Here is a 19266-nt window from a genome sequence, read left to right as displayed (position 1 = left end):
TGACCACACAAAAAGCCTATTTTAAAAGCTATATAGTATTTGAGAGGGAGAGGGTTTACATTTTAATGTGAAAAATAAAAATATCTCTTTACAGTTTTATATACAACTTTACAAACAAAACATATTTGCATAAACAATGCACAAACTTGCACATCAAACCTCCTGAGGGAATTAAAAGTCTAGCATGTAGTTATTTTGGCAAATAAAGGCAAAATGATTGATGACTTGTCTGCTCAATGAGGCAATATAGCTCTTATCCCTGTCACCTGCCAATTTTGTGACTGAGCATTTACAATACAACCAGCAGGATTCTGTTGAACATGTAATCATAAACTTCAAATTTTCATTCGAAAGATTGATCAGTATTTGAATGAAGACCAAAGTAGACTAGCAACAATTCATGGCACTCATTTCTATCTACGCCAAAATAGCTGATCTACAAGCTGACAACGCATTCCGATCTACAGGCTGACAACACATAAATGCGTTGTCAGCTTGTAGATCAGCTATTTTCGGCTATATGTGGTTAAACAGAATCGTGCCATAGCATATTTAACACCTGTAACATAATATCACTCATGTCTCCCATCCACCATGACACACTTGTGTAACATGGTTTGCTTTTTTCACTTCCGATCCGATCTCAATACCTCAATTTCTGTGTTAGCCGATACCGAATACCAATACCAGTGTCGTGATCTCATCTCATGTTGTGTTTATAGAAATCTAGCTATATATATATATATCTCGTGTTGTGTTTATAGCAGACGCCTCACTCAAATGTGCACTTGCAATTTAGGCACCTCCAAAGCAAACTCCACATGTCCCAACATTTTATTTACCTGCCAGTGTCAACCCCTTACCCCTGTGTGGGATCAGTGGTTAGACTGACATATTATAATTCACCGATACCGATATGACCAATAATGGCCGATCCGATACCGATACAGTATGGGGACATCTCTACTTTAAACGACAGGTTTAACATGACTCTTACACTACCTTTTTGCTTCAAAGACATCTTAAATTGTTTTTTATTATTATTATTATATATATTTTTTTTTATTAAATTATTTTCCTACCCTTGTTGCATTTATTTTATTCCATAAGACATCATTACATTCTAATAATCATAACTGCTTGAGTAGGTGATGAGAAAATGTTAAGCAACAGCAATTCTCCCCATACTTGTATTAAGCATCTAGCATTACAACAACTGTATAGGAATACCATAGTTGTATGTTTTACCAACAATCTCAGCCAATATACTTTTTAAATTTTGCCATTTTCCAGGATCTTGAAAAAAGAACAATTCAACAATAAGAGAGAGGACAAAACAAACATCCCTTTCAACCATTTGCCAATGGAGGTCTATATTATTATATGCATGATGCATATGCTCATCTCTTAATATGTCTGCAAACAGAAGCTATCTGGTTGATACAGCTGGTAACAGCAGCAGGGACGCTCCGAGTGGTTTCTCCTCTCCATGCTGCCAACGCTTCCAGGGCTTCCTTGGGGTTGCTAGGAGAAAGGTCATAGACGCAATAGACAGCCGCTAACTGGACTTCCCACGGTACACCTTGATGGAGGGAGGAATAAAACAGCGTTAGCCACATCCAAAAGTTACTCAATCAATCTTTATCTCCCAATGTCAATACTCAGCCAGACAATGGCTTTCATAAGAAAATTCAGAGAAAATAGCAGATCTACAAGCCCACATGTTGCAAAATAACCTGCTGTGAGCTTGTAGATTTTTGGTGAAAGAAATTTGGTGTAGAAGTGGAATAAATCAAATGAGTAAATAACATACCTTCTACTTTTGCATGCCTAACAAAAGTGTTGATGACAGAGGCGACAGTTTTCACAGTGGAAACACATTTCTCCTTGATTCCCCGGTGGCCAAGACGTCCTGATACAAAAGGAAAACCAGAAAAAGAAAAGATAAAAAATGATAAAATAATCAAATGCATTTCTACAATACACAAAAGTCAGTTTAAATAAAACAACTGACCTATGAGTCTGAGGACAGTGGCAACAGTCACATCAGAGACCAGCTTCTTAGGCTCTTTGCTGTGCATCACCCATGTGTGCATCAGGGGCCACAACTCTTTGCTGTAAAACAGATATGATCAGAACAGAATAATTTAATGTATTTATTTTTTATTTTTTAAAGAAAGGAAGAACAAAAGCAAGGGAGTGTAAGATAGAAAATGAATGATTGCATCCAGAAATACGTAAACGTAACATGTAAGAAAACTAGTCAAATTTAAGTTTTAGTTTTGTTGCGCACCGGTGTCAAGCACCAAAAATGGCCTCCAACTTCACAACTCGTCGCAGTGCACACATTGAGCTTGTGGATCAGATAATGTTGCGTAAGGTTGAAGGAAAACCATTCTCACGTCAATATATTCTCAAAGGTCCACTTCCATGGTGTGTGTGTACAGAGAAGATCCAGTGTGAAGACGTTCTCCCAGGCCTCTGTCCCCAGGTCATCCCCACACCGACTGTGTTTTTTGAATGGCAGATTGCCCCGAGACTTCACGTCAGACATTGTTCTGGAAATCAACTGGTCAATGTCACCAGGTGGGCTCTTGAAGAGATACAGCAAAAACGTTATCGTTATTAATGTACTGTACAAACTATAAATGCAATGAAGGTCAGGAGTACACTTAGTACACTGTTGCCATCGCTAGGGATGGAATTGCTTAGGGGAAGTGTGGCTCTTAAAAATGTAGCAACACACGGGGCGGTTGGATGGAGTCACCGGCTTCTACCCTTGTCTAGATTGTGTGGCCTGTAAAAACTCCAAGAATACGAACACATTTACAAGTGCAGTTACTAACAAACAATACACTATCAGACAATTTGTGAATTGTAGTTCCTCTAATGTAGTCTACAGTACATGATTACATGCAAATGTAATCTACAGTATGTATGTAGGCAAAACATCTAGGGCAGTCCGCACACGCATCATAGAACACATGAGTGCCATCAGACGCAAGGACATCAAATCTCCCGTCGCCAGACATTTCATGGAAGCCGGTCACTCCATAGCAGATCTGTCTTACACAGTTATTGATCAAATTAAGAAATCTAGAAGAGGGGGCGATTTAGACACTAAACTCCTCCAAACTGAATCTAGATGGATTTTCTGTCAATCCAGGTGGCTTGAATGAAGATGTCTCCCTCCAGTGCTACCTATAAGTAATAAGTTATTTTCAAAAAGTGATTGTATAAGTATGCAATATTCTTGTTTCCTATATAACTGTGATTTTGTATTCTGTAATGTCCACGCCCCACCATCTGGTGATGTCATCAATTAGTAATTAGCAATTCTCAGCACCTGAGCTGTATTGTTTTGGAGCTCTTTAAGAGCAAGTTCTTTGTCTGTGAAAATCATATAGCACTGAAACGTTTGCTTTTTAATTCCACTTTGAGCACAGAGCACTTTATGAGCATGATAAAATAAAGGAATAAATATTTTCTTAAGTCTCAGTCTAAGGAGTTTTTACTTCTAGTTTCTATACGGTGAGCGAGTCTTTTTCTGTCAAAGTTTCTCTTAAAAATGTATAAAATGTATTAAACCTGCGATTCAAAATGTGATAAAGCAACTGAAGAGGTGAAGAAATAAAAAAGAGAGAACTTTTATAAAAAGGGACCACGAAATCAATTTAAATCAATAGATAAATCAATAGATAAACACCACACAAAATTAAATCTCAAATGCAATCTCTCCTTGGAAGAGGAGGCTTTACCTTCTCCCAGCCAAGGTAAGCTGAAAGGCAGTCAAGGACCAGACCTTGTGCTCTCTGTTTGGTGACAGCATGTATAGCCTCACACAGTCTGCTCTTGTGTGACAGTACACTGGGCCATGTGGTTACTATAAACAGAATAAGCTTAGCAGCATCCGGAAAATCTGTAGCAGTAAAGACAAGAATGCAAAAAGCAAGCGTTACTGTAGTCACACAGGCAATCTCTTACTGTTCACCATGCATGGAAAAATTGTATACCGTAATACAATCATACAAATCAGTATTCCAGCTCCAATTTTTTGGATTTTGTTTGATCAATGTATCAATTTATTTTGATTTGGTGTTAGAATATCAGCATGTGCGAGCAAACATTTGCATTTCTGTCAAATCCCTTATGCAAAGACAACAAATGCGTAAGTTTAAAAAAAAAAATTAAATGCACCAATTCAGAACATGGCCAATTCAGATTTAGAACTGTAGAATTACACTTGGAAAATACAGGGAAAATTAGGTATAGAATAGATTAGAACATCAAAAATATCCTGTTTACCTTCTCTTATGATGCTATATGCCAGAATATGAGCCTTCTCCAAGTCTCTCCTCTGTCGACAGATTGCTGTATGAACCCTACACAGCGCCTGCATGTAGTCCCCACTGAGTGTCCCTCTCTCGGTTTTCAGCTTGGTCAAGATGGTTGAAATCATATCGTCTGCTAACTAGTAGGACAAAAGTTACAAATTCATATTATTGGGTGTAATTTCGTACTTCTTTTATAGTTTACCGCACAGGAGAAATAAAGTGATTGCACACTGTAGAATCCTGTTAATTGAACTGTATAAAATGTATCCAAATGGAAGCATAACTCTCAGAGTTGCAAATGGGTGAATTAACACTGTGGAATTTACTGTGCATTGTTCTTCTTCTTCATGCATGTTCAAATGATGGGAGTAAGAACTGAAGATACAGCAACACTGATTTGATATTGTTCTAAACAAAAATGGATATGGAGGCCATGTCCCATTAAAATCTAGTTAGCAGTGTTACTGTAAAAAAAAATATTACCGGTATGTAACTTTGTTTTATGAATAAAATGTAATTTTGTCCAATCTGTATGGTAGGTAGAGTATGTTAATACAATATAAATTATACAAATTATACAATTGGGTCGGTTGTATTGTTTCCTGCTCTTCTATTGAGACATTTAGACCATGTCAAAGGTCCTGTCTCACCTAGCCCCACAAGCAGAACCCAATGGTAGTAAAGTTTCTGACATTTTTAAGACTTTATACCATGGGGTATACCAAGAATCAACCAAGAATCAAAGCGACATTTTTAATCAAACATGGATTAAAAATACTTAACGGCTTCCGCGACACAGGAGATATTCTCAGAGGTATGTATAGGTACTTATAGTTCGCACATTCAGAAGCCATCACAAGAAAAAATGTCGTCATAGTGCGCAGATCGACTTAATGCGGAGTTTGTTTATGTCCGCGTTCCAACATCCGCATTCGAAAATTTAGTAATGTCCAAGAACCCTACGTAAAGCTTAAAGTCCAAATTTCATAAAAGCTTTATGGAGGGTTCCGAGAGGGGCTATGTCTCACCTAGACACAGGATCTGACACGAATTTTGACCTGATGGTCAAGAGATAAAATGTATCCCCTTAGCAAGCAGGCAGGCTTGATTAGCTCAATGGTAATGAATTCAGCACTGGAAATCGGGTTCAATTCTGGGGTAGAAGAGGAAAGTTACATAGTGCAGCTTTAAGGCCCAACATTCGATAATAAAAGCACTAACTTACCCAACTCATTTTGCAGAACTCAGAGATGACCTCTTTCTCCTCATCTGTCAGAACAGGCTTCTTGGGCAGTTGCCCCACTTTCAAATGACTCTCGATTGCAGGCAGCAGATCAAAACAACAAGCTCTAATTTTCTCAAGAGAATTGACTATCCGCACCTTATTGCCTTCCACAGATTGGCAGGCCATCTCATCGGGTCCCTGAGGTATGGACTCCAGAGGTAAAGAGCTTTCATTAGAGCTACCTGGGGCAGAGGGGTACAGCAACCTTCGAGTAAGACCAACAGAGCAGCCATCTAGCCGTCTCCATTTGGAATCTTTGGGAGAAGGCAGATCCACTGCAGGTCTCTTCTCTCCTCTCACCTCTGTCTTGGTGAAGGCTGTTGTAGAAGAGTTGATGAAACCAGATGATTGACTGACTGTCCCTGTGGTCATTGTCCCACTGTCTGAAGAACAGATTTTGAGACCGACATTTCCACGGAGGATGCTTAGCGTACGGGCCCGAGCGGATAGTTCTGGATACATGGTATCAAGCATCCTCATGGAATTTTCCTGTGATGGGCTGGAAGATGAAGGAGAGGAGTTATTCAATGCGGATGAAGGCAGGCGACCAGGAACCGGTACAGCATGTTTTGGAGTGGCAGAACCAAACTGAAGTGGGGACACATGAAGTTCAGCTGAACGCAGTGGACTGGTGAGGCAACTGTTGGGTGCCACATTGAAATGAGGCAAAGTGTGGATGTCCAGGGTGGGAGAAGAAGGCGGGTTCTCCATGGGTGAGGGAAATAAGAGTTTTCCAATAGCCTGCTTTGGATTGATTGGCTTAAATGTCTTTGGGGGTGTTGCGCTTAGAGGGGTTAGTAGAGGAGGAAGTGGAGGGCCCATTTCGGAGCGGACTTGGCCTATGAACTGTGGTTGTGCCATGGTGGACATTTCTGCAGTTAGTCCAAGCACAGATGAAATTGAATCTGTATTTCCATTTGTGGTAGTGTGACCCTGAGTTTTCTTGTCAGATATGGAATTCACACCCTTGGTTTGAGATGTAACATCAACATTTGCCATTTCAATTTGACGTTTCAGTTTCTGTACTTCCAACGTGGGGAGCAGACAGTTTGGACTCATTTTCCTACACAAAGTATGTATGCTTTTCTCCTGGGTTGAATGTAGTGTTACAGAAGTACCAGACTGTCGCTCTGATGTAATTTTAGAGTCTATGGCAGCACTTTCATCAAGTGATGCTCTTTCATCAGTAATATGGATGACTTCAGAGGGTGTGACATTATAAATACTCTCTACTACATCCACTTTTGATTCTCTCTCTTGAGTAGACTCTTTTAACGATCCTTCACTTTCTCCTCGAGTGTGAATGACTACTAGCGATTCTGGTGGACTCTTATCCACAGAGACTGCTCTTTCAGGCTCTACGGTGTTAGATGGACTCTTATCCACAGAGACTGCTCTATCAGGCTCTACGGTGTTAGATGAACTCTTATCCACAGAGACTGCTCTTTCAGGCTCTACGGTGTTAGATGGACTCTTATCCACAGAGACTGCTCTTTCAGGCTCTACGGTGTTAGATGGACTCTTATCCACAGAGACTGCTCTTTCAGGCTCTACGGTGTTAGATGGACTCTTATCCACAGAGACTGCTCTATCAGGCTCTACGGTGTTAGATGAACTCTTATCCACAGAGACTGCTCTTTCAGGCTCTACGGTGTTAGATGGACTCTTATCCACAGAGACTGCTCTATCAGGCTCTACGGTGTTAGATGAACTCTTATCCACAGAGACTGCTCTTTCAGGCTCTACGGTGTTAGATGGACTCTTATCCACAGAGACTGCTCTTTCAGGCTCTACGGTGTTAGATGGACTCTTATCCACAGAGACTGCTCTTTCAGGCTCTACGGTGTTAGATGAACTCTTATCCACAGAGACTGCTCTTTCAGGCTCTACGGTGCTAGATGGACTATTAGTGTCAAAGGTTAACGAGGATATCTCAACAAGGAGTACTATGTCTGATGAGGAAGATGATGTCGATGATAGAGCGTCAGAACACTCTGAAGTCTGCATATGCTTTGGATTAATATCCGCGTCTCCGTTATCTGTACTGTGTATTTCGGTTTCTTTTACAGTCCTGTGATTCTGCTCATGTTGCTCCAAATGTTTGTGATCACTTGCACTGGAAATGCATTCCTCCTTCTGTTTCACTCCCTCTGGCGATTCTGCAGTCAGTGTAGGTGCAGAGGGTTCTGAATGATGGCTTGACGCAGGTGTTGTCGACTTTGGTTCAGGTGTGATCATTATGTCTTCTTCTGTTTTCACTGGAGAGCCCATAGTCTTATCTACAGTTACACCAGAGGATTCAGGTGCTGCAATAGGCAATGCCTCCTCTTGTTGAAGAGACTCATCTATAGGTTTAGTGGGGCACTCCTTCTCTCCACTCCCTGCCTGCAGCTGGTCAGCATCTCTGTCCTGAAAGAAATTGCAAGGAATTAGAAATTAATTTATGATACTCTAAATTTGTCTTTCAATTTGTCAAAAAAGTACTGTGGATTAACACTTTGACTTGTATTCACGACTTGCCCGAGTTAATTAATTGTATAACACATTCCCGATTCGTGAGTTGCCCGAGTTATGTTTTCATTGTTTAATCTACGTTTTTAATCAGTTTGAAGTCGGAAATCCACCAGACAGAATGGCATGTGAGACGTGTTTTGAATCAGCAAATTGCAACCAATAAGCATAATTCACCATTTGTCCGCGTTCTGATTGGTCCCTGACTGACTAACCAGCAGGCTCTTTCTGCTTTGATCCGCCCTGGTTACGCCTTGTTTAGGCTGAATTTGCTAAAACATTATTTTTGGAAAAAACTAAAAACAAACATGATATGCCCAGTCACCATGCTGCACCTGTGATGTTCCTTTTTACTGACACCAAATTTAAAATAAGAATTGAATGTACAGAATATCAATACGAAGCAACTGAAAAACACCTTATTTCAATAGTAGTAGATGGAGAGAAAGGATTTTTGTACAACCACGAAACGGCAACCAATGGGTGCGAAGAGGGGCACAACCATGCCATCATGATGATACCATCATAACCTGATAACCAGCAACCGATGAATTAACAAAAACTGAGATCTGTACTGTGTATTTTGCTTTCTTTTAAAGTCCTGCCATTCTGCCAAAAGGTTTGGGATGAATTGCACTGGAAATGCATTCTACCTTCTGCTTCACTCCCTCTGGAGATTCTGCAGTCTGCGTCAGAGGTGCAGAGGATTCAGGATGATGACTTGATGCAGGTGTTGCCATGTTTGGTTCAGGTGTGAGTACAGTCGTATCTGTTGGTGACATAGAGGGTGGTGTGTGGTGGTGGCCTGACTCCATCGTTACGAGTTCTTCCGTTTTATCCGGAGAGCCCATAGTCTGATCTAAAGTTAGACCAGAGGATTCAGGTGCTGCAATGAGCAAAGCATCTTCTTGTTGAAGACTAGACTCATCTATAGATTTAGTGGGGCACTCCTTCTGTCCACTCCCTACCTCCAGCTGGTCAACATCTCTGTCCTGAAAGAAAAGCATTACCAATTAGAAATTTAATTATTTATGATATTACATTTTTTACTGGCTTCTGAATTGGTCTTTCAATTGGTCTAACAAGTATTGTGGATAATATAATCAGCAAGTTGCACCCAATATAATTATAAGGTGAAAGCATTGGAACAAGCTGTTGAAATTAAATTAAATTAAATGAATACACATCAATTCAAATAGATGTAATGAATTGTTACCGCTCTAGGGATCGGTGATATGCACCGAGGCAAAGGCTTAAACAAGTCCAATATCTTCTGGACGGATGAACCACGTCGAGGCTTCTCAACATGACTCTTATGGAAGTCAATACTCGAACTGCTGTCTGTGTAAATCGAGCTGTCTTCCGTTAATTGATCCTTAGATTGACCATTGCCTTTCTTTGCTCTGTGCTTCTTTCCACCTGTATGTTGCGGAGAAGATTGGCTCTGAATTGTTTGCAGCATAGGTGGATTGTGCTTCAAAGGTGCATAAATAGTTTTAGTCTCTAGGGGGTGATGGTGGGGTGCATGGAGTTTTCCGGGAGCAGGCTGGGGTCTCTCACATGTAGCCAACTGACGGGGGCTATTTACTGAAGGAGTGCATGTATGCTGGCAAGTGGCTTCTGAAAAAACAAGACAGCACAGAGCAATTCTGAATTACAAACACAAAGCGATTGGTTGGGATGACATTTCCCCTTGTTATGTGTATTAAGGTTGTGGTGGGAATCAATGACTTCATGTCCACTGTATTAAGGTTGTGGTGGGAATCAATGACTTCATGTTTACAAGGATTAGTGCTATAGGGGCAATGCTATTATACCAGTCAAATATTAATAACAATGCCTTACCAGGGAAGTGCAGTGTTTGCACCATCTTTGATTTCTGAGGATCCACACATTGCCATAGATTCTCTAGTAGCCTCCAGAACTTTTCTGTGAAGCACACACTATCAAAATGATGCCTCAATAACACAACCTGCTCAACTTTTAAAATACTGTGAGTGAGATACTGTATAAACAATCTGAGGCTAAATAATATACATACCTTTATCTACTTTATGTTCTTCAGGTGGATTTGCTTGAGTAGATATGCTCTTACATTCTGTCCAAAAACAAATAATCAGTGTTTGCATACATCTTAACACAGAAGAGACTAAATGGTAAATGGTGCATTTATATAGCACCTTTATCCAAGGCACTTTACATAGATTGTGCATTACATTCACCCATTCACACACACATTCATACACCGATTGTGGCGGAAGCCATGCAAGTTACCAACCAGCACATCGGGAGCAATTTGGGGTTCAGTGTCTTGCCCAAGGACACTTCGACATGTAGCCAGGAGGAGCCGGGATTCGAACCACCGACCCATGGATCATTGGACGACCTGCTCTACCTCTTGAGCCACAGTCGCCCTAATGTCACAACACAGCTGGTGGATGGAAATGACGCTCACGCGCAGCCTCAACTCGTAGAGTCGGCATGGAGAATGGAAACACTTTGCAGACACTACAAGTTGAAGCCACGCGTGAGCGTTTTTTCCATCCACCAGCTGTTTCAAAACCAGGAAGAGACGCCTGCTCTCTTCTCTTGCTGCTTTTTTGAGTTCTTGAGTCTTTAATCTGTTTTTGATCCAACAGTAATGAAATGTGATCAATGTTATTTATAAATAAAATACTACCCAATATTCTTACCTTTAATTCTTTCTCGCTCTAATCGCCTCAGTCTGACCTGGAACAAAGAATAAAGTGTTCAAAACAAGCAATCTTAGAAGCATAATTGATGTGAAATTAAAAAGAGAGTTAATTCTCTTGACAGTCAAGTCAAATAAAAGGCAAAAAGGTTTCTAAAGTCACATTTAGAACAAAAATTTTGTTCACATATTTTCTACAAGAACTAATGTATTTCAAGGATTCTGCGAAGAGTTCTGAGAACCCATGGGCGGGGGAAGCAGCTCTGTTGCTCCGAAGGCGAGGTGACGACACCGAGACGAGAAGGGGGACTGCCCAGAACTCCGACATCCCATTACTCTGTCTTGACTACGTGGCTTTGCGTGCACTTAGGGTTAGTAATGTGCGAGTTGGACCAACACGCCGTCGGAATAATGAGCCGTCTGACTAATGACACGGCACCGACGAGAAGCCCCAACACAATACAGCCATTTTAAAAGTACAAACATGCGGAAATGAGAGAAAACACTTTCCACCTTAACTATTTGACAAGAGTTTCAGTGCGTTAAGTAACCTGAAATCACACAAATATATCCACATCGGAGAAAAGCATTTCCCCTGTAAACAGTGTAGCAACTAGCAACCAGTCCAGATAGCTAGTAGTCACCAGCATCTCCACACTGGTTTCAATGAGTTAGCTAAACTTAAGAAATCAATACTTAACAAATAACATTGTCTGAAACACTAACATTCAAAATTAAAGTAGCTTGCAGATCTGCTATTTTTGCAAAATCTTGAAATGTATATTATTATATATTATTGTTTTTAACTCAAATCTTTGCATCTGGGGGGTCCCTGGAACAACAAATTCTCAGATGGGGGCCCTCAGAATATGGAACCCTACATACATACATAAATTCACAGCTTGACCACCATTTCATACTGTTTCATTGCTGTACCTGAAAGTCCTGCAACTCTCTCTGTAGCAGAATCTTGTCCCTCGTCAGTTGGGATATTTGATCACTTTTACAGTGATTTGATTCTGAACACATGAAAGTAAGGAGTAAAATGGGTGCTGCCTTATACACTCAATGAAGTTCTGATTGTTATGGCAAAACATAATGTACAAATTCACATTTTGTATTTCTGCATTTCATTGTATTTTTTTATTTCAGCAATCCATCTTGAAATGTTTTAACACAGTTTCTCAATGTCTAGTCCGAGACCAAATTGACACTTAACTCAAGTGTAGAAGAAATGGAACAATTGTATTATCGTTGGGAGCCCAATCTACACAGAAAAATTGGCAGTGTTCATTTAACTCTGAGAATGTACAAATGGAACCAAATGGATGTTCCATTTGTACACTCAGAGTAACAGATACGTAAGGGTCCACTTGGACCCCCAATCAGACGTTGAGAAACTGTGTTTTAACACTCACCTTCAAAGAGTCTTAGTTGATTTTCGAGATGACCTTTTCTGTTGAGGTAAATAACAATGGAAAATAGTATTACAAAATGTGTTGGCTTATCCCCCAAAAAATACAAGATAAATGGACAAAATTCCTGCCCTTTAATTTACAGATTCACAATCAAAAATGTGTAATGACACAAATACGGATTAGAAATTGCACCGATACATACAACACCACTATGATGATTTAGTATGAAATGCTTACATGGTAGCTGTCTTGGCATGTTCCTCTCTCAGTTTTTCAACTTGATCTGCAAATGCCTCAGATGTCTTCAAAGATGACTGAAGTAAAAAACATTATAGAAATTATGCATCCAAGTACAGGAGTTCCCACCCAGCATCCCATCCAATATACGGTAGGCCATAAATCAAGCCCAGGGCAATCATGTCTGTGTGTCTGTCTGTCCCGCTTTTGTGCCCATATATGGAGCTGAGTGATTACGTCACCATGACTCAGCCATAACCATATAAGGAGTCCCCAAAGCAGCTATACCGTACGTCCAAAACCCAAATATGTACGAGCTGCGTTCGCTTCCCGCGTTTGCGCGTCTTACTGGTATACTATTGCTTTCTCTTATGCAGATCTGCTTGAAGCTTCTGTACTTCAATGTTGTGATGCTTTTGTAATACACATAGTATATAATCAGCCTGGTGAATTGTTTCTTCTGCATGCATAGGTTGATCCAGACCTTGACAAGACGTAGGTCTTGCTATATGGGATTAGACGATAACGTTCACCTTTTTCTTTTTTTAATTAATTGTTTTTATCCCACGATTTTGTAACCCAGTTTTTCTTTTCACCCAGTGCCAATTATCTAAGTAATCCTGGGCGCTACACTTCCTCTGCCAACCTGGGGGGCAGCGGACTGACCTCATGCCTCCTTCTATGCATGAGGAGTCCAAGCTGCTTCTTTTCACCTGACAGAGGGGAATTTCCCCGGCCGGACGTAGCACGTGGAAAGGACACGTTATTCCGACCAGTCCCTTTCCCCTACACTCACTGGCCAGGGGGAGGTAGTTTTAGAGACCAGGATTACGGCATGTTTTTGTGAGGGTATCTACCCTAGGGGACACGGGGAGAACATGCAAACTCCACACAGAAAGGCACGTTCACCATTTTGAAAGTGCAAAGTGACTGTGCACAAAGCATACTAGCCATTTAAGCAATTATCCTTCTTGTTGTCATATAACTGTAATAATGATGGGTGTAAGAACAAACAAACTGCCCCGCCGATAGGATGGTTCTAATCTGTACACAGTGGGGAACTCATGTTTTTGTATTGTCTTGGTGTAATGTTTTTCTGTACTATGTGGTCATTTTGTTGTTGGTGTTGAACAGACCTGTGAAGATGAATATCCTTCGGGACAATAAAGATTATTATTATTCTGATTATTATTATTGTGTTTCTCTCCAGGTGCACGCTCCGATGGGTATAGCAGAAACCAAATGCAGCCTTGAGTGTGTTGAAATGGATATATATTCTGCTGCAATTAGGCTATAAAATATAAAAAATATAAAATATATTTTATTATTTGCGATAATGGTGTGCTGGTTTTTTCACTGTTGTACAAGTTATATAACTCTACCCATTGCATTAGCAAAATCAAAATCCTAAACTTTGAGGGGAAGTCTGACAATAAGATTTCACCCGACATTCTGTTCATTGCTTACCTGTGTTTTCAGTAACTCATTTTCAAGTGAGGCCTTCTCCCTCTTCATCTGAGCATTCTCTAGGTTCTGCTTTTCTGTCATCTCTATGGATTCAATAGGCAATTTGTATGCATACAAACACAGTTAGAAATACATACATTATATACAGTTATGGTTTGTGACATTGTATGCATACACATATTATGTATAAATAATGACATTCTAATTTGCACAAAGAAATTAATCATTTATAAATACCTGCTACATCTATTAGCTGCTTCTCAAGTTTTGTCCTCCTTAAACACAAGAAACGTAACAGTCAAGATTCTGCAATGGAAATGATTATTGTATATTGTTGTAATAAATTATATCGTCGCTTACAGTGCCATCGTTTTGTTGTTCTCTTCCTTCAGTTTCCCCACCTCTTCAGACATCTTTTCATATGCCTTTAGAGAACTCTAATAGAAAACATTGTAAAATACTTTTATGTCCAGGGCAACAGGAAACACAAGCTGAAAATAATTGCTGAAAGTACACATCTTCAAGTATTACTGTACGTACTTTATTTTCTTCCAGCTCTTTTTGCAAAGTGCAATAATCTTCATTTTGTTTCTCAAGAGAAACCAGTTTAGCCTGTAGCTCTTCTAGTTGTTTCTGGAGTCTGGTGGTTTCACTGCGTAAGACACATGAAACATTTGTTACTTATTCTGGCGCAAGGACAACGTCTACTCTACGCAGTGTCAAAGCTACTAGCAATAGATGACAAAACAGCTTATTTCTCCGAAAAATCTAACTGACAAGAACCAGAACGAACCAGGGCTCCTGTATTCTTGTATTTGTTTTACTGAATTAAAGGTTAGGAATACATAGGCGTAGTTTTACTGAGGTTACGTTTAGGAATACGGTTAGGGTAGGCATGCGGTAATACCTGGGGGCGACCTAGCCCTGGTCCAATGCTTATAGTGACGGGAATGCCTTTGCTCACACAGGTGAATTAAATTCCACTGCTTTGCGAGCGGTCCAACTTTTTGCCGAAAATAAACCAAACTACTCCGCTAATCACCAAAACAAAGCCTGTTTTGTGTTGGTGAAAGTCAATTCTCCAGGCTGGGAAGCGTCTCAGGTCCCCAGCTTATCGCTAAAATGCACTATGTGCCATTTTAATAAAGTAATGTACCGGACAGAGTAACTTCTTCTACTACGGCATTTCCAGGTTGTGCCTGCGCCGATTGGATTAATTTTATTTCATGACGAAAATAGTGCATTTTAGAGAGAAGCTGGGGACAATTCCCAGCCTGGAGAATAGACTTTCACCAACACAAAGCAGTCTTTGCTTTGGTGATTAGAGTAGTTTTGTTTATTTTCTGTAAAGATTTGGACGGCTTGTGGAATTTACCTGTGTGAGGAAAGGCATTCCCGTTAGGGCGTTATTAGCTATAAGCACTGGATCAGGGATAAGGGCAACCATACCGAGATCACCGGATTTCACACAGGGTGAGCGTGCTTTTGGGTGTGCGTTCTTGTATTGTTTACACCTACAATAAAGACACATTCAAAGACCTGCGGCTGTGTGCTCCAGTGCCTTGTAGGCCTTGGTGAAGTTATTATACAACAATTGATCACAAGACAATGTTACTTTTAGACTAGATAAAGTGATTAGCTAGTGTACACAGACGGACGGACACACACACGGACGGAGTGCAAAACATACTTTCTCCCCATGCCGTCGGCCTAATGGAGACAATAACAACCCTATATAATTGCATTTGATTCACTAATAGCACACAATTACGGGCGTGGTGCCCTTAATTGTAGGATAGGATAAGATGATTTATCCCTAGATTATGGTACGATAGTTGTAATGAATAATATCATCTCTTACAGTGCCATTGTTTTGTTGTTCTCTTCCTCCCGTTTCTCTGCCTCTTCGGACATCTTTTCATATGCCTTAAGAGAACTCTATGAAAACATAAAAATAGTTTTATGTTGAAGGGCAAGAGGGAAAAATGTTGTAAATAATTTAATTGCTGACACCACACGTTTCTTCATTAGGAAGTATTACATACTTTATTTTCATCCAGCTCTTTTTGTAAAGCGCAGCAATCTTCATTTTGTTTCTCAAGAGAAACCAGTTTAGTTTGGAGCTCTTCTAGTTGTTTCTGGTGTCTGATGGTTTCACTGCATAAGACACATAAAAAATAGGTTACTTGTTTGCACATAAAAATAAAGAAACTTTCAAAGACCTGTAGCGTGTGTGCTCCAGTGCCTTATCATCATTGGTTAAGTTATTATGTACCAATTGATCCTGAGACTTGGTTGATTGATTGATTGACACAGGAATACAGTTCCATACAAGGTCTGCTATTAAGAGGATTTAAACCCAAGAAAGTCTGTGGCTTGTTTCCATTGGGGTCCAATTCATAATTCATAAATAAATATGTACAGTAAAGACAAAGGATCACAATGGAAACAACGCCCCTGGACTTTTTGTGTTATCCTTTTAGCATTGATTGATTGATTGAAATATGTATTAACAGTTTGCAGAATTACAGTACATTTCAAGCACAACTCAATACAAAGACTGTTAACTGTGAGTGGACGAACCAATAAAGCATTACACTTGTTTACAAGAGGGTCCACCTTGTTCAATTCATCAAAACATTTAGAGACGTACAAATAGACACTTCTATATAGCCAAAGAACAGAACAGAACAGGAATTCATCATAAAGGAGGTAAAAAGGGGAAAGAATCACTGTATAATCGTCACTGTACTATTTGCAAACTGTTAATAAAGTATAATGTTCAGCTTTACTTTTAGAAGGCGTAGTTGTTAAACATGAGCTACTTACTCTGAGCCAGTGATGTTTTGTTTCAGTGTCAGAAAAGATGCCACATACTCCTTTAGATTCTAATAACACACAGTAAAGAACGGTTAGATCACTAGGTTAGTAGCCCCGCTTGGAACCCTACGTAAAGTTTCTGACATTTGGATGACTTTACGTAGGGTTCCGAGCGGGACTATCAGGTTAGCTAAGCTAACACAAATCAAAACAAACACAGTAAACGCGTTACCAATTCAGTGAATATGAAGTTTATTTCGAAATTAGGTATGGGTTTTTTTAACTACTCGAGACATGTTCCACATGGGACATTGTTGATAAAATAATTGTACAAGTAATTAATAAAAGGGACGTCAACTACAGTAAACGGGAAGAAACAGTGAGTTCACCTCATGTAACACGGAGCAGTTTTGACAAACTGTTCCAACTGTAGCGTCCGCAGCGATGAGCACGGCTTTAGAATGATTCTCCCCTGGCATCATGTTAGGAACTCCACATTAATTAAATATTAAATGATTATGTTATGATGGGGGGAAATGAGAAAACAGAAAATAGTCCGAATGACGCGAATTCCACAGAGATCACCACAACAACAACGTCACGTTTTCGTGTCTCCCACGTTGACTTAGGACCCACTGCAGGACCCCAACTTAGGACGTTCTGAAAATGCCTGTTCTTTCAAATTCCAACATTTTTATTTTTTCATCTTGGTGTTGTGAGACACGATCTTATTTTAAATGTATTATTTTAAATTACACATATCTTTACATGTTTAAAATATGTTTTTAATTAAACTTATATCATACTTACATACTGATGTGGAAGCTGTTTAAGTAAAATATGACTTTTTCTATTATAGACTATCTGTCTATTTATTATATTGGGGTGGAGAAAGTTATAATTTCAGTATCAACCGTCTATCTACATAACACATGTAATCGCATGTAAAATCGAATCGCATGTAAATTGCGATAGATTGATAGAAAACAACGATTAGTCTCAGAGCGCAATAGCACTCCCTGGTGGTCTAGTGGTTAGGATTCGGCGCTCTCACCGCCGCGGCCCGGGTTCGATTCCCGGTCAGGGAACACTGTTTTGTACAGTCAAGGAGAGGTGTTTACAGTTTGTTATTGATTGATTGAAATATTTATTAACATTTTGCAGAATTACAGTACATTTCAAGCACAATACAAAGACTGTTAACTGTGAGTGGACGACCCAATTAAGCATTACACTAAGAGGGTCCACCATGTTCAATTCATCAAAACATTTAGAGACGTACAAATAGACACTTCTATAGTCAAAGCACAGAACAGGATTTCATCATAAAGGAGGTAAAAAAGTGTAGTATTACTAATACTACACAATTTTGAGTGACACTCATTGACAACATTTTCCCGAATTTATAATTAATGACCATACATTACCCAATACCTACACATATTTAAAACAATCATTGTGTGGTTAGCATTCTTTCGCCATTATTGTTTTTCTTTCTCAACAAAAAACGAATGTCACACACTTTGCACCTGTAACATAAAGGCCAGTCAATCTAAGCTAAAAAAGGGCCTGAACCGAAATAAATTGCGATCTGATCCTTTATGGCCCTAAAGTTTAGGGTCATCCAAATATTGGGCTCATTGGGCTAAAAACGGCCATAGCCACTTGCCCAAAACTGTGCTGACGGCAGCTGACCTCATCACATTTGGGCACATTTGGGCAAGTGGCTATGGCCGTTTTTAACCCAAGGAGTGTTTTTAAAAACTAATGCTTGGAATGGATTCAGAATAAACCCCTAGTTTGACACATTACATGCTTCTTAAAGCATAATTAAAGTCAGATTTTGTTTTTGCCTTAGGCCTATAGGTTTTTAATGGTACTCCAACTTTCAACCCCTGAATTTACCATGGTCCTATGGTCCAACATTTATATGATACTCAATTTTTAATGTTATTTGGATGACCCTAATTAAGGATCATAAGAAACCTTGAACGATTAATATTGCAATTTATTTTGGGTCAAATAAATCTTAGATTGACTGGCCTATTATGTGACAATCAATTCTTGATTCTTGATTGTTTGGCCATAACCTCGTCAATAGAGGGCACTGTTGGACAGACACCATGCATTGAGGTTCAAGTGTTACAATGCATGCCCAAGTGGGTTAAAAAGATGAAATGAATTCCTTGTTTTACAAAATGCACTTGATTAGCATGACAGCACTTGTCGCTGTTCCATCATTCTGGTATTTTAGAGGAAGTGTTACCCAACCTAAACTGGAATAGCAATACATCCTAGTGATGACCAGATAAAATGCATTCTAACTTCAGATTAGGCCCTTCTGAGTGTACCCTCCAGGCCTTAGCTCCAGGCTAAATGGCTGTTGGTGTTATCCCAAGAGATACAGCCAGAGATAACATTGTTGTCTTTGTGCATTCTGTCTCTCGATCTGTCCTAAGGTGTCAGACAGTCTGTCTGATATCCTTTATACCTAACACTGGT

The 19266-nt window shown here is 39.7% G+C and overlaps 1 protein-coding gene across 1 annotated transcript; it reads right to left on the bottom strand.

Moving 5' to 3' along the window:
- Window positions 1-505: 505 nt before the first annotated feature.
- ice1 (KIAA0947-like (H. sapiens)) lies at window positions 506-17345 on the bottom strand. The gene is made up of 23 exons (XM_080767483.1): window positions 17154-17345; window positions 16774-16832; window positions 15990-16101; window positions 15806-15882; window positions 14485-14596; window positions 14305-14381; window positions 14182-14219; window positions 13945-14027; window positions 12478-12554; window positions 12241-12278; window positions 11759-11841; window positions 10824-10860; window positions 10172-10228; window positions 9976-10059; window positions 9347-9750; window positions 8784-9122; window positions 5560-8028; window positions 4306-4471; window positions 3759-3919; window positions 2403-2593; window positions 2015-2115; window positions 1814-1912; window positions 506-1582 (listed from the first exon to the last, which is right to left on the bottom strand). Exons 1-23 carry the CDS (start codon window positions 17244-17246, stop codon window positions 1401-1403), a joined length of 5139 nt encoding a protein of 1712 aa, XP_080623609.1. The 5' UTR covers window positions 17247-17345; the 3' UTR covers window positions 506-1400.
- Between the last annotated feature and the right edge of the window lie 1921 nt (window positions 17346-19266).

This window comes from Protomyctophum bolini (assembly GCF_963924005.1).
Source record: "Protomyctophum bolini genome assembly, chromosome: 7".
Lineage (NCBI taxonomy): Eukaryota > Metazoa > Chordata > Actinopteri > Myctophiformes > Myctophidae > Protomyctophum > Protomyctophum bolini.
The sequence above is the reverse complement of the archived record's forward strand: the minus strand, read 5'-3'. Positions and strand labels throughout refer to the sequence as shown.